The sequence below is a fragment of the Arachis hypogaea genome, chromosome 3, assembly GCF_003086295.3.
Source record: "Arachis hypogaea cultivar Tifrunner chromosome 3, arahy.Tifrunner.gnm2.J5K5, whole genome shotgun sequence".
Lineage (NCBI taxonomy): Eukaryota > Viridiplantae > Streptophyta > Magnoliopsida > Fabales > Fabaceae > Arachis > Arachis hypogaea.
In genome coordinates this window covers 136,989,552-137,003,952 of record NC_092038.1, presented here as the reverse complement: position 1 = coordinate 137,003,952, position 14,401 = coordinate 136,989,552, and the positions used below count along the sequence as shown (strand labels likewise).

At 35.5% G+C, this 14,401-nt stretch overlaps 2 protein-coding genes across 2 annotated transcripts; one reads left to right on the top strand and one right to left on the bottom strand.

Annotated features, from left to right (window-relative positions):
- Positions 1 to 4,339: 4,339 nt before the first annotated feature.
- LOC112734282 (uncharacterized) lies at positions 4,340 to 11,067 on the top strand. Its single transcript, XM_025783536.3, has 15 exons — positions 4,340 to 4,520; positions 4,644 to 5,260; positions 6,085 to 6,397; positions 6,916 to 7,062; positions 7,155 to 7,243; positions 7,407 to 7,499; positions 7,727 to 7,853; positions 8,019 to 8,083; positions 8,170 to 8,344; positions 8,704 to 8,895; positions 9,030 to 9,077; positions 9,614 to 9,760; positions 9,847 to 9,929; positions 10,383 to 10,498; positions 10,603 to 11,067. Exons 2-15 carry the CDS (start codon positions 4,689 to 4,691, stop codon positions 10,689 to 10,691), a joined length of 2,256 nt encoding a protein of 751 aa, XP_025639321.1. The 5' UTR covers positions 4,340 to 4,520; positions 4,644 to 4,688; the 3' UTR covers positions 10,692 to 11,067.
- A 237-nt stretch (positions 11,068 to 11,304) lies between these two features.
- LOC112734283 (flavonol 7-O-beta-glucosyltransferase UGT74F1) lies at positions 11,305 to 14,347 on the bottom strand. The gene is made up of 2 exons (XM_025783537.3): positions 13,041 to 14,347; positions 11,305 to 12,156 (listed from the first exon to the last, which is right to left on the bottom strand). Exons 1-2 carry the CDS (start codon positions 13,716 to 13,718, stop codon positions 11,425 to 11,427), a joined length of 1,410 nt encoding a protein of 469 aa, XP_025639322.1. The 5' UTR covers positions 13,719 to 14,347; the 3' UTR covers positions 11,305 to 11,424.
- Between the last annotated feature and the right edge of the window lie 54 nt (positions 14,348 to 14,401).

The following is a 14,401-nucleotide window of genomic DNA, read 5'->3' as shown; positions in this document are numbered from 1 at the left end:
AAGTTTAGCTGCCCATAATGTCTCAAAGGCTTGTCTGACCCGAACTTCTGAACAAATTTATAATTTCTCTTTGGCCTAGTAGATGCCAAAGAATCCTGTTGCTGCTGTTGTAATGCATGTGCATTTTCTCGCTGAATTTCCTCATGATCAAGTTCATCCTCTGCGTCATCTCGAGTAGCATTAGGATGCTCCACCTGAATATTATTAGAGTATATTTATTGGTATTTAGACTCTATCTCCACCACTTGAGTATTTGAAGTTTTTCCAACATCACCATCATCTGGCACCACATCTTTAGACAAAGCTACCATAGATCGTTCATCAAAGGTAACATCCTTGTTAATTACAAATTTAGAATCATTTACACTCCAAAGGCGATAGCCTTGAACCCCTCTTGGATACCCCAAAAAGATTGCCTTCTTAGCTCTATCATCAAGCTTATTATCTTTGACATTATAATAGGCTGTGCATCCAAAGACTCTGAATTTCTCGTAATCTGCATGTTCCCCTGACCATACCTTATAAGGTGTGTTTCCATCTAGAGAAGAATGTGGGGATCGATTCACTATGTAGCAAGCTGTAGCAACCGATTCTGCCCACATTCTCTGCCTAGCCCGGAATTAGAGCGCATACACCTTGCCTTCTCAAGTAGCGTACGATTCAGTCGTTCGGCGACTCCATTCTGTTGTGGTGTTTCTCTAACTGTCCAGTGTCTTGTAATGCCTTCTCGGTCACAGAACTCCTTGAAAGCCCTATCCGTGTACTCTGTGCCATTATCAGATCGTAGAGTTTTCAGCTTCCTACCTGTTCGGTTTTCAACCATTGCTCTCCATCGCTTAAACGTATCGAATACCTCATTTTTATGTTTGAGGAAGTAAATCCAAACATACCTGGAATAATCATCAACAAAAGTAACAAAATACCTGGAACCACCCTTGGAAGTAACTTTAGCCGGGCCCCAAACATCAGTATGCACGTAGTCTAACAACCCTCTGCTTTTATGCTTGCTTGTAGAAAACTTCACCCTATGTGCCTTTCCATACACACAATGCTCACAAAATTCCATTTGTAGTTTCTTCATATTCTTCAGCAAACCTTGTCCACAAAGCAATGATAGACCTTTCTCTGACATATGTCCAAGCCGCATGTGCCATATTCTCGTGCAATCTGTTTGATCTCTACTTCCACCGATTCCAACTGCTAACTCACCTATAACCGTTGTCCCCAAAAGAAAATAAAGATTACCGTGACGAACTCCTTTCATCACTACCAAAGAACCACGAACAACTTTCAGTACCCCATTTTTCGCAACTATTTTGCAACCATTTTTCTCCAACAAACCTATGGAGATCAGATTTTTCTGCAAGTCTGGAATATGTCTCACATCCTTTAAGGTTCTTACGACACCATCATGCATCTTGATTCTTACAGTACCCAACCCCACAGTTTTACAAGCATGATCATTTCCCATTAAAACTGTGCCACCATTTATGCTTTCATAGGTAGTAAACCACTTCCTATTTGGACACATATGGTGAGAGGCTCCTGAATCAAGAATCCACTTATCGAAGATTTCATAAGATTGTTCTGTCACAGAGTAACAATCTTCCTCATCATTTGAGACGTAGCTTGCTTCTTGCTTTTCTTTTGGGTTGTCGTTGTTCTGTTTCTTGAAAGTTATCTTCTTATTTAGACAATTTGCTTTGAAATGTCCACCATCACCACATTTAAAGCATGTTTTCTCTGCGTGAGGTTTAGATTTTGGCCTAGACTTTCCACGCTTATTACCTTTTCCTCTTTCATTAGTCCTTCCTCTAGCCGCGAACAATCCTTGTGCTTGATCATTATACTCTCTTCCATTTGAAGATAACATTACACTTGTAGCAACCTTATGTAGATCATCCGCTAAAAGTGATGCCCTCGTCTCATCCATGGTTAGAGTGTCACCCACCAGCATCAATGTCTGCACCAGATTTTCATAGGACTTCGGTAATGAAAGTAACAATATGAGTGCTTGGTCTTCATCATCAACCTTCACATCTATATCCTTTAAGTTTGATATGATCCTGTCAAACTTATTGATATATTTTCGGATTGAGGTGCCTTCCTCCATCTTGCATGTATACAATTTGGATTTTAAGTAGATCCTGTTAGTTAGAGTCTTCGTCATGAAGTTACTCTCTAACTTTAACCAAATGCCTGCTGCAGTTGCTTCTTCATTTACCAAAAAAGCAACATCCCTCTCAAGGCATAAGATTATTGCAGCCCGCGCCTCAAGATCTAATTCTTCCCAATCCTCATCTTTCATTTCCTCCGGTTTTTTCTCTTTTCCTGCCAATGCCTTGTGTAATTTTTGTGATATAAGCAGATTTTTCATCTGCATCCTCCAATAGGAAAAATCATTTTTCCCATTGAACTTCTCGATTTCATATTTGCCTACTTTGACATTACTACTAGTAGAAGCCATTATATTCAAAATTGAATTTTACCACTCAAATAATGAATAATATAACGTTGGCTCTGATACCAATTGTTGAGTCTGCAGCGGAATTTTGACTTCTAATAACTACAAAGTAATATGAAATTGAACACTACTCACAATAATGCACTCGCTATATAATTACTAAAGAGAAAAGGAAATAAAATAAAATAATAATAATAATATAAAAAGAAGATGTGAATGTAGTTGTTATTGTTGATGATGATTGAATTGAAATTCTACAAACGTTTATATAGTGGTTATATGCTATAATTTCAACGGATAAAAATAAAACTTTCCTATAATAATTCTTAGCCTTCCTTTTCTTTCTCTTTCCGTCACATATATATATATATATATATATATATATATATATATATATTGGATGCTCTAGCTTCTAATTCTTGCTAATTAATCAATGAAATGTTTAACTTTCCAATTAGCCTTAATAAAGAAAAATTGAATTAGCCAACTAAACGTTTTTGGTATTGGCTCAGAGTCTCATACACACTACATTTAGCAGCGACATGTATCGGATTTAAGATTAATTGGCCTTAAAATTAACCCTGACATCAACCTTTGTATAATGGGCTCCCATTTCAGTCTACAGTCTACACAACAGCATTCCCACTGTTGGGCTTTCGCAGCCATCACGGTATCACAGTTATTTATTATTATTTTTAAGGGGGTTAGAAAAAAAAAATAATCATTTTTTACCGTGAAAAATTTAGACGCCAACATTTCTATCTATGAAAGATAAAAGTTGAAATTATATTCATAAAAAATAAATTTGTACACACAAAATTATTTAAATTCTATAAAATTAAATACAATTCTTAAATTATCTTCTAATATAACTTAACTCTAACCTCTAATTTTACTTCACACTACCATTTCTCCAATTTTAAATTTTACCACTACTTTATGAGTAAAAAATAATAATTATAGAAAGTAAAAAATAAAAAAAATAAATACAAAACAAAAAAATTAAAAATTACAAAATTTATATTAAAATGTATAAAAATTAACAAAGTACTTGAATGAAAATGATAGAATTTAAATAACAAAAATAAAAGTCATAATTAAAATTATTAAAAAGAAAAAAGATATAGAATTAGATAAAATTTTTCAATATTTATATAAACTCATGACTCATATTATTAAAAAGAGAAAAAATAAAATTAGATAAAAATTTTAAATACTTATATAAACTCGTGACCCATCTTTCTGCATGTCAATGTGACTAAAAATCTAAAATCTTAGACGGAGTAAATATATACATACATGAAAATTTTCATAACTTATTAAAACTATTCCTAATTTTTTATTTATAGAAAAAGAATCTGATGCTAATTGATATATAACCTTAGACTAAACTAAACTTGCACTTGAAATAAACTTGGATCTCAAGTAAACTTAAATTTTAAATAATTTTAAACTTTAAATAATTTTAGATGTCAAATAATTTTCAACTCCAAACAAACTTAAACACCAAATAGTCACCAAAAAAAAAAAAACTTAAACACCAAATATGTAACTTGGTCATTAAATCTAATTTTTCTCCAACTATAATGTGCTTTATGCACGTATGATTTTCGACTTTAACGGTTTAAATTTTTTTCGATATCAATTATTTGTGCCAATTTTTTGCATAATAATAAATAAATAAATAAAAATCAAATATTCATTTGAAAAATCTGGCTTGTGTAAGAAGCAGGAACGATCGGAGGGTCGTAATTCCTGAGTAAAAGCTATGCTCGAAATCGCACTGAATGACGTGGATCTTAGGGTCAAACACGAAAAAGTGGTTGAGATAGAAGGGCAAATCGGTAAAAAGATACAAGCATACTAGCCTCTCCCGCTGCAACGGGAGTAACAAGTTAGTGAAGCAAGCAACACAATAAAAAAAAAAAGAAAGAAACAAAAGAAAGAGAAGCAAATGCAGAGAAGCCCCTTAAACCTCTCCTTCGTTACACCCTAGTACTAATATTACTCTCCTCTCTCTCTTTCTGCCTCGTTCAACAAGCCAACGTTCCCCCTTGTAAGCTCATTCACTACCTATTCCCACTCTCACATTTTTCTTTTCCACTCATTTAATTCCGCACCCTAAACTTCCATCAATATTTAATTCCTTAATTATATTTTCTCTTTTTCTTGGTGACAGATTTTCATTTTATATGTTTATTGATTGAAACAAATACACACAAAAATGGCCTCAAGAGCTATTCTCAGAAGGAAGAGGTTCGTCGATCAATACCTTAACGCTTCTTCCACCTTGATTCCGAGCTCAAACTCTCTTCTCCGTCGTGGAACCGCCACACAGGATCTAACCTCTCCTCCTTCTGCTCCTCCCTCTGACAATCCTCATGGCGCTACTTCCCCGTCGTTTCCAAGTGTGGAGCCTCTCTACTTCTCTCGATTGGGATTCCGACCCTACGCGCGGAGCTTCTCCATTTCCAGAGATTTCGCTTCCGAATTCAATGCGCCCATGGGGATGAGGTGGATGACCGCGTCCCAATCGCTGCGCCGCGTTTCCACCGCCACTGCGAAGCAGCCGGACGATGACAACGAACGGAACGAGGAGATGGTTGCCAAGAAGAGGAAGGAGGCTTCCCCCGAGGAGTGCGATCAGGCCGTCGAAGGATTAACCACCGTGAAAGCGAAGGCGAAGGCGAAACGGCAGCAGGAGTCTCAGAAGGATTCGCAGTCCATTTTACAGAGAGTTTGGGCGACATTTCTAGGGATTGGTCCTGCGTTAAGAGCTGTTGCATCCATGAGCAGGTTGGTTGATAAAAAACAAATCTCACTTGCTATTACTATTCCTGCGCATAATAATGGTTTTAAATTTAAGTCACGGTTGTCTTGCGATTGCTATGTTGTGAGTGTGGAAAAATTGTGGCTGATGCTGTTATAATTTTGCTGGCAATGTTGCAATTCTAAATCACACTGATATGAATGGATGATTTTGTGTAGTTTTGTGGTGGTTACTGTGACTGTGAGAAAGAGTTAGCGCGAAAAGCTACAAGCAAAAAATTACTTGCGAAAATGCAGCTGATGCTATATCAATTAATGTTTATGATACTATTGTAGAGACAACCACGGACAATACAATTTTAAAACGATGTTGATATGAATTCATTACTGTGGTTTTTGGTGATGGTGTGATTGCGCAGGAAAATACAGCTTGCTACATTGAAAAGTTGCGTGGGAAAATGCAGCTTATGATGTCATAATGACTGTTGGAATACAGTTATAGAGATAGCCACCACACTGCAATTTTACATCGATGAATTTTGGTTTTCTAGTGGTGGTTTGATTGCTATTACTGTGATTGTGAAAATTTGTCTGGGAAACTGCAGCTGATGCAATTGCGATTGCTGTCGAATACAACTGTAGATACAGCCACATCATGGTTTGAAATATTTTGACAAGAAGTTGATGAATGCATGTTGAAATTTTTTGGAAATGGAAATAGGATAAAATTTTGAGGCATAACAAATCGGTAGAGTGATAAATAAGGAATCAAAGGTCCTTTTTTGTGCATTTATGTGTAAATTCTTATTCAGACTATTAATCCTTTTCCTTGTGTTTTTGTTTTGGTGCAGGGAGGACTGGGCTAAGAAACTGGTTCACTGGAAGACAGAATTCGTCTCAACGTTGCAGCATTATTGGCTGGGTTTTAAGCTGCTCTGGGTGGATGTGAGGATCAGTTCAAGGCTGTTGCTGAAGCTTGCTGGTGGGAAGAGTCTCACTAGGAGGGAAAGGCAGCAGCTCACGCGGACTACTGCCGATATCTTTAGGCTTGTCCCGTTTGCTGTTTTCATTATAGTTCCCTTCATGGAATTCCTCCTGCCTGTGGCTTTGAAACTTTTCCCGAACATGTTGCCATCAACATTTCAAGACAAAATGAAAGAACAGGTACATGGTGATGAAAATTTTTAATTGTTTGTTTGTTCTCCTTGGAGAGCATATATTAGCTAATGAGATAATTATTTCCTCATTTCATCTTGAGAGTGGTCTGCTTTCTAAACCTTCTATTCTATCCATTGCAAAGGAAAAAGAAATACTTAAACTACTGCAAATGTGGGCCTGTCCCAGCCAGGATTGGATGTTATGTTATAGACAGTTCCCAAAGATTGATATGAACATAATGTCTATTTTTTTGCTAATTTGCATCTCCTTGTTACGTATTGTAAATGAGTTGAAAGTTGAAACATGTTCCACTGGTTTATGTGATGACCCAATAGTATTGACATTGTGATCAGTTTATATACAACAACAACAACAAAGCCTTATCTCACTAGGTGGGGTCGGCTACATTGTGATGAATTTATATGATAAAAGATTTTCTTGTCTATTTGTTTCGTATTATGAATGTTTGAGATTTGAATTTTTTGTTGTAAGGTTTTTGCTTGACTCAGTTGCTCACTGTGTAGGAAGCATTGAAAAGGAGACTCAAGGCAAGAATAGAATATGCAAGATTCCTCCAGGATACAGTCAAAGAAATGGCAAAAGAAGTTCAAAACTCTCGTAGTGGAGAGATAAAGAAAACAGCAGAAGATCTTGATGAATTCTTAAACTTGGTTAAAATCTCAGTCTTAAGAGCCTTTTATTTGACTTTCTGCCCAGACTTTTTGTTCACTTGATCATTTGTAACTTCCTATTCTTTATGCAGATTAGAAGAGGTTCGCGTGTCTCCAATGAGGAAATTTTGGGATTTGCTAAGTTGTTTAACGATGAACTAACTCTAGACAATATAAGCAGGTTGGTCTATTAAACCCCCCTCCCCCCGCCCCGAAAGTCTCTCTCTCTCTCTCTCTCTCTCTCTCTCTCTCTCTCTCTCTCTCTCTCTCTCTCTCAATATTCTGTTATTCTTGTACTTTAAAAAAAATGTTATCATGACTTATAGTGTCCCTATAACTTGTAGGCCACGTTTAGTCAATATGTGCAAATACATGGGGATTAGTCCTTTTGGAACTGATGCATACTTGCGATATATGCTACGAAAACGTTTACAGCGGTAAGATCCATTTTATGATGTCAATGTTGAGCTTTCTCTTTACTAAGTAATTTCAATTGCATGATGAGATTTTGTTGGAAATTTCTTATAAAGAAAAGTTGATGAGTATCGGGGAAGTTTTTTTAAAAAGATCTGTCAGATTGCATGCTGAAAAGGCTCGGTAGGATTGGCATTCACATAATTGTGCCTTACATGCATTACTTCCCCCCCCCCCCCCCTCTGTTTAGGATTAAGGAAGACGATAGATTGATTCAAGCAGAAGGCGTGGATTCTCTTTCGGAAGCTGAACTACGGGAAGATTGTAGAGAGAGAGGCATGCTTGGGTTGCTTTCTGTTGAAGAAATGCGCCAACAGGTTAGATGTTGGGAACAATTCATGCTTATTTCCAGTTTTGTACTTTTTCGTTCTCTTCAATCAAATTTCCTTGAAACAATTCATGATCATTTGTGTGCTTTTGAAGTACTAGATCTGAATGTTACCTTGGTATCTTGTTCTAAACCTGTAAACCTTCATGTGCAGCTTCGAGATTGGTTGGACCTATCTCTGAATCACTCTGTACCGTCATCTCTTTTGATACTTTCTAGGTAATTTTGACAATGCTTTTCCCTGGATCCAAATGATAAGCAAAATAAAGATGTATTTTTAACTTTTGCTTTGATAACCATAACAGGGCATTTACCGTGTCTGGGAAGTTGAAGCCAGAAGAAGCTGTGCAGGCTACGCTTTCTTCTCTGCCTGACGAAGTTGTTGATACTGTTGGCATTACTTCTTTACCCTCTGAGGATTCTGTCTCAGAGAGGAGGAGGAAATTGGAGTTCCTTGAAATGCAGGAAGAACTTATTAAGGTAATATGTACAAACATATTGCTCTGTATATATAACCTTCTAGAAAGTCTTCTTTTCTTTTTGATGATAGGATGACAATGGTATTCTTTTTATTAGTTTATGATATATGCTGTGTTTCATCTGTCACAAATCTACCAAAAAAGAACCTAAATGATAAAGGATGGGAAAAAGGATTTCAACTCTTCAATTTGAGTCCCAATGGGGTTAAAGAATTAAGTTTCAGGGTTTTGATATGCACAATTCACCATATAAAGTCATTTTAGTTCTAGTGGCCTGATGTTGATGAATACTAACTAACTTTAGTCAAGACTCTTCGAAAACTGTAACAAATAATACATTGTTATGAATAAAAAATGCAGGAGGAGGAGGAGAGAGAGGAAGTGGAGCAAGCAAGGAAGGATATTAATACTCGCGAGGATGATAAGGCCTTGAAAGAGATGAATATTTCATCTGCCAAGGAAGCACATCAACTTGCCAGAGCTAGAGCATTAGAAAACAAAGAGCAGTTGTGTGAACTTAGTCGTGCATTAGCTGTTTTAGCATCTGCGTCGGTGAGTTGAGTATTTAAAGTTTCAAAGAGTGTGCTTTCCACAATTTCGTGAATTGCTTTTGATTTTGTATGATTCTTTGCTGATAAATGTCTGCGCAGTTTTTTGTATTCTTATGTATTTTATTCTGATGACAGTCTGTAAGTACGGAGCGTGAAGATTTTCTAAGGCTTGTTAACAAAGAGGTACCTTGGTGCTTTCAGTACTTGTGATTGTTTTATATAATTATCATCTATATATTTTGTCTTTAACAAAGTTGCTACAGTGTGCTGAAGTTTCGAGATGATAGCTATCCTTTCAAACAGGGATGATTTCCTGGCTTTGTTACAATTTTTGCGTTTATAATTTCTAATATTAAGAATTGTGTTATTTGGTTTTTAAATTGGCTGGCTGTAAGAAATTTCAATTATTGCTTTGGCACCTAATCTATTGTAACTGGTTGATCATCCATGTGATTAGGACAGAGAGAAAAAGAGAGGGGGTCAAGTCTTGGCATAGTAATGCACACTTTTTAAATTCTAAGTTGTCTTTGTGTAAGATCTGATGATGGTCATGATTTTATCCTCCTATTGAATAACACTTCTTTGATAGGCCAATGAATAGCTTTCTATAAGATGATTTAACAGAACTGACTTTCGTACAGCACTCATAAAAACTACTGTGTTTGTGTGTATGATCCATTTTTGCCACTGACATCTTTGGTTATTTTCTCTCTCTTCAGATAGAACTTTATAACAGTGTGGTGGAGAAGGAGGGTACAGATAGTGAAAAAGAGGCCTTTAAAGCTTATAAAGCCGCCCGAGAGGAAGATGAGCATGATAAAGAATCAGGTGAAGGGGATAGTGTGTCATCAGCACTCATAGAGAGAGTAAGACTCGTCCTTGATCTATTCTTAAAGAATACTTGGAAACCAATTTCATATATCTGAATTGTGTTCATTTGAAACTATGTCAGGTCGATGCTATGCTCCATAATCTTGAGAAGGAAATAGATGATGTGGATGCCAAAATTGGTGACCGGTGGAGGCTTTTGGACAGGTTTGTACCCAGTCTCTCACTGGGCTATCATTTTCTTGTCACAAAGGTGTATGATTTTAGTTGGGAAGGAGCAGATATACTAAATGGTTTGGTTGAGATTTTATGCCAGGACCAAGCAGTACCTAAACAGGCCATGTGCTAGTTTGGGATAAGGTGTACGTTTAGGCAGGGCATGCGCTAGTTTGGATAAGGCGTTTAGGCAGTGTGCTTATTGTAATGATATCATAATCTCTTTACAGTGAAATATGTGGTTTCATAATGTGCTTGGGTAATAAAGTAAAATTGAACTTTGATTCTGACTGGATGCTTGAATATACTTCTTAACGTAAATTACTGAATGGAAGTAATTTCATGCAGTTACTATAGCTCAGAAATTGTCTGCCACTGAGAAGTTAGTCATTCACTTTGACAAGAATTGCTGTTTTAGTGATTTATTTAATTTTTTTATGGCAGGGATTATGACGGGAAAGTAACTCCTGAGGAGGTAGCATCTGCTGCAATGTACTTGAAGGATACATTGGGCAAGGAGGGTATACAAGAACTCATCAGCAGTCTTTCCAAAGATAAAGGTCTGTCATGAATGAAATTCTCATTTTTAATAAATTAAGTTGATCAAAGCCAAGAATTAGTTCATGAATATATTTATCACGAGAGTTCCTATTTGTTGCTACAGAAGGGAAAATACTTGTGGAGGACATTGTTAAATTGGGCGGTTGGAGAGAAGATGGAGATGGTCATGCAGCTGAAGAGGGGAGAATGTAGAGTTTGAGCACCTGATACGCTCTCATTAGTTATTTCATGCTACAGGAAAAGGAGAAAAACTTATCTAGGCACAAATATATTTTAGGCAATTCGAATCTTATAGCCATTAATTTTTGTATTGATGTATTCATAATTAGTTTTATGTGTAGCGGCAGCACTCGGATGGATATATATGAAGTGTGTGCAGGCTCTGTAAATTTTTGACAGCTGATCACACTTACATTCACACATATGATACAATCTCAATATGACCTTTAAGTTTTGGGTTTTTGGCTATTGGGATGAATATTGAAAAATTAATCCGCTAAATAATAGCGAAATTTATTGACACTTCACTTTATATTTTTGTAATAACAATAGCATGATATTCTTGAGCTTTCATAGGCCTTTGTGTCAAGTGTGTATATATAGATAGGTGTGTGAGTTTATGTAGTCTAAAATTAGGAACTGTTAAATTAAAAAAAAAACAGTGGAACATAGGAACCCAAGGTGGTGAGTGTGTGAGTGAAAGTGAACTGTGTAGTGCAAGACCAAAAGAAGGGAAAAGAAAACTTTATTTTAATATTTTTACTGTTTAAGCGTGATTTGCTCATTCGCTGCTGCTATAAGATACTTATGTATCGTTAAATCCAAAACACAACTTATATATACAAAAAGTATTCTCATGGAGTGTTTGAAATGCATAATGCATTGAAAATTCCTGATTATTATATTACACAAACAATGATTTAATTTAGGATCTCATCTTAATAAGATTCACAAACTCATTGATGTTGTTGTCTGAAGTTCCACCCTCACTAACTGCCTCAACGGCCAATTCCCTCCATTTCTCAGCATTTTTTCTAAGTTCTTTTCCAACGTCATTTGCCATCACTTTCCTTATACAACGCTCAATCTCTTCTCTTCTCACCACACCATTATCCTCGTCAACCTTAACTCGAACACCAACCTTCCAAACATCCTCAACAAACTTTGCATTCATAGGTTGGTCTGTCCACTGTGGCATTGCAACCATTGGAACCCCCAAACACAATGCTTCAATTGTTGAGTTCCATCCACAATGTGTTAGAAAACAGCCAATTGCATTGCTTGATAGAACTCCCAATTGGGGTATCCAATTCACAATTAAACCTTTTCCATCTTTGTGGATTTCATCAAAAATCTCTTTCTTGAGTTTCTCTCTCTCCAAATAGGTGATGACCCACAAGAAGTTGAAACCTGTGGCTATTAGGCCGAATGCAAGTTCCTCCATTTGCTTTGAGGTGAAGCTTACCATGCTTCCAAATGAGACATAAATGACTGATCTTGGTGCCTTTTGATTGAGCCAATTGCTATGGGTTAACTCCAATTGGAAGAGGTTCAAATTGTTTTCTGTGTCATTTAGGATTGCCTTGTCTAAATAAGCGTATGGAATTGTTGGACCAATGGTCAACATTGGACATAGCTTTGACATGGAATCCACCACCTACATTAACAAGGAAAATGGATAAGACAAAAAAATGCATAGGATTCTTGTACTTACTTCTCCTCGTACACATGGAATCTATTCATTTTCCTTTCTTAATGATAAGGGTAGAAACATCAATAGACCCCACATTCCATCTAAATATCTAATAATAATGGCGTAGACTAGGAGAGGTAGGATAAACTATTAAAATTGTATTCGAAAATTTATAAAAATAATTTTACAAAATACAGAAGATAAATAAATTCTCAAAAAGATTTATAAAAAAACGTGACAAAAATAATATATTTTAAATATGTATTTAAAAAAACTTTAGAAATGTAATTGTTTTACAAGTATTATTAAAAAATAATACTTTTTCATTATCTTTAAAATTTGATAATTTTATGGCAAGTAAATATTTTTCTAAAAATTTTTTACGTGAAAGTGTGAATGATCAAAATTTTTTTTTGAAAAAAAACATAAGAATAAAAATCAAATCTGGCTCTAATTTTTGGTGTGCACCTTACAAATAGTTATTCAAATGTTGTCACAAAAATTCGAATCAAATGTACAATTTGTTTGTTAAATATATAAATTTATTTTGTCATTTATAAAAATATAATACTTATTGATTATTTTTGTTACATTTTTAAATTATTTAATTAATATGAATGCAGATAACGTAATTGGCCAGAAAATTGTTGATTGAAATTCTCACAAGTGACTAATCAGTAATCACTTTTAGCATGTGATTGGTATATGCAAGTTATCAAACTGCAATACAAAGTTCAAATAAATTCCCGAGTTTGATTACCTTGTTAGTATTTATATTTAAAGCATATATTATAATAAATAATAGTGAAAGAACATATAAAGAGGAGATTAAGGTGACTAAAATATACCTGATGCTCTAGCTTGTAAAAGGAATTGACAAGAAGAAGATCTGCTTTATCAACATTTGAGAATTGATTCATGACCATGTCAAAGTAAGCTGGATAAAAAGCAGGGTTGCAAACAAAAGAAGGTGTGTCTTTGAGTTCAAGCAATGGAAGCCCTTCTATATTTATTGGAACTTCAGACACTGGTACCTTCAAAATTCCATTATGGACACAATAGAATGTGTAATCAACAGCACACATATGAGTGAAAAAAGTAGCACCAATGATCCCAAACTCTTTGGCCACATCCAAAACCCATGCCAACAGGCCATCATACACTATGCAATCTATAGGGTGCTGAGAAGATTCATTATACTTTTTGATGAGTTCTTTCAAACTTTTTGAACCTATGGTTTTCATTGTTGATACATAGGAGCTTATGGATTCAGCATGAGAAAACCCACCTTGGTCATAGCCATCTGAGATGGTATCAAATTGAATTGAACTTGGTAATGATGAGAGTTGGTGAAGATGCATTGATTTTGAGATGAATTTGGTTATGACCAATGTGGATGTCACTCCTTTTGTGCTCAAGCGTTTGCTGAATTGGAGCATAGGGTTAAGGTGACCTTGGCTTGGGTATGGAACCATTAGTATATGCTTCTCACTCATCACTTTGCTATTTCTTCTCTCTTCCTCCATTTCTCACTCTCTTCTTGTTCACACAACTCACTAGTTTTTGTAACAAGCTATGAACAAATATACATATCATTTGATAGAATGGATTGGAAAGAAGTGCTTTCTTGTACACACTAAAATCCAGAACCATCACTCAAAATATCTATAATATTTTTTATATATTATTAAATAAGATTTCAATGAAGTGACAGCACAAGGTCAAACTTCATTTTCATGTCATATCAAGACACCATTAGATGAGTATTGGAAGTTTGGAACCACTTTGGTTACGTGGTGGTCGTTAATTGATTCAAACCAAAAGGCGGCTATGGAAAAAACTATATCGCAATCAAATTCTATATATCTCAACTAAATAATAGATATGAATTTTGACCGTAATGTTGTAACAAGAAAAACTTCTAAAGTACAAAACCATGGATTAAAAAATAGACTTAACTGTAAATAAAAGGAATAAAAACCCAACAAACCAATACAGTCAGTTAATTAACAATCACAACCTGCACAACGTGCGGACTTTACACTAGTAAGTATCTATTATGTCTTGTTCTCAGTGTCTTATCTTGTCCTGTTCTCAAAAACAAATGCAGCCTAACAGATGACACAGGAAGCAAAAAAACAATATTCATAAATATCTACGTTTAACATAGAAATCTCAAGACTCATGATGTTACACATCGGACAATTAT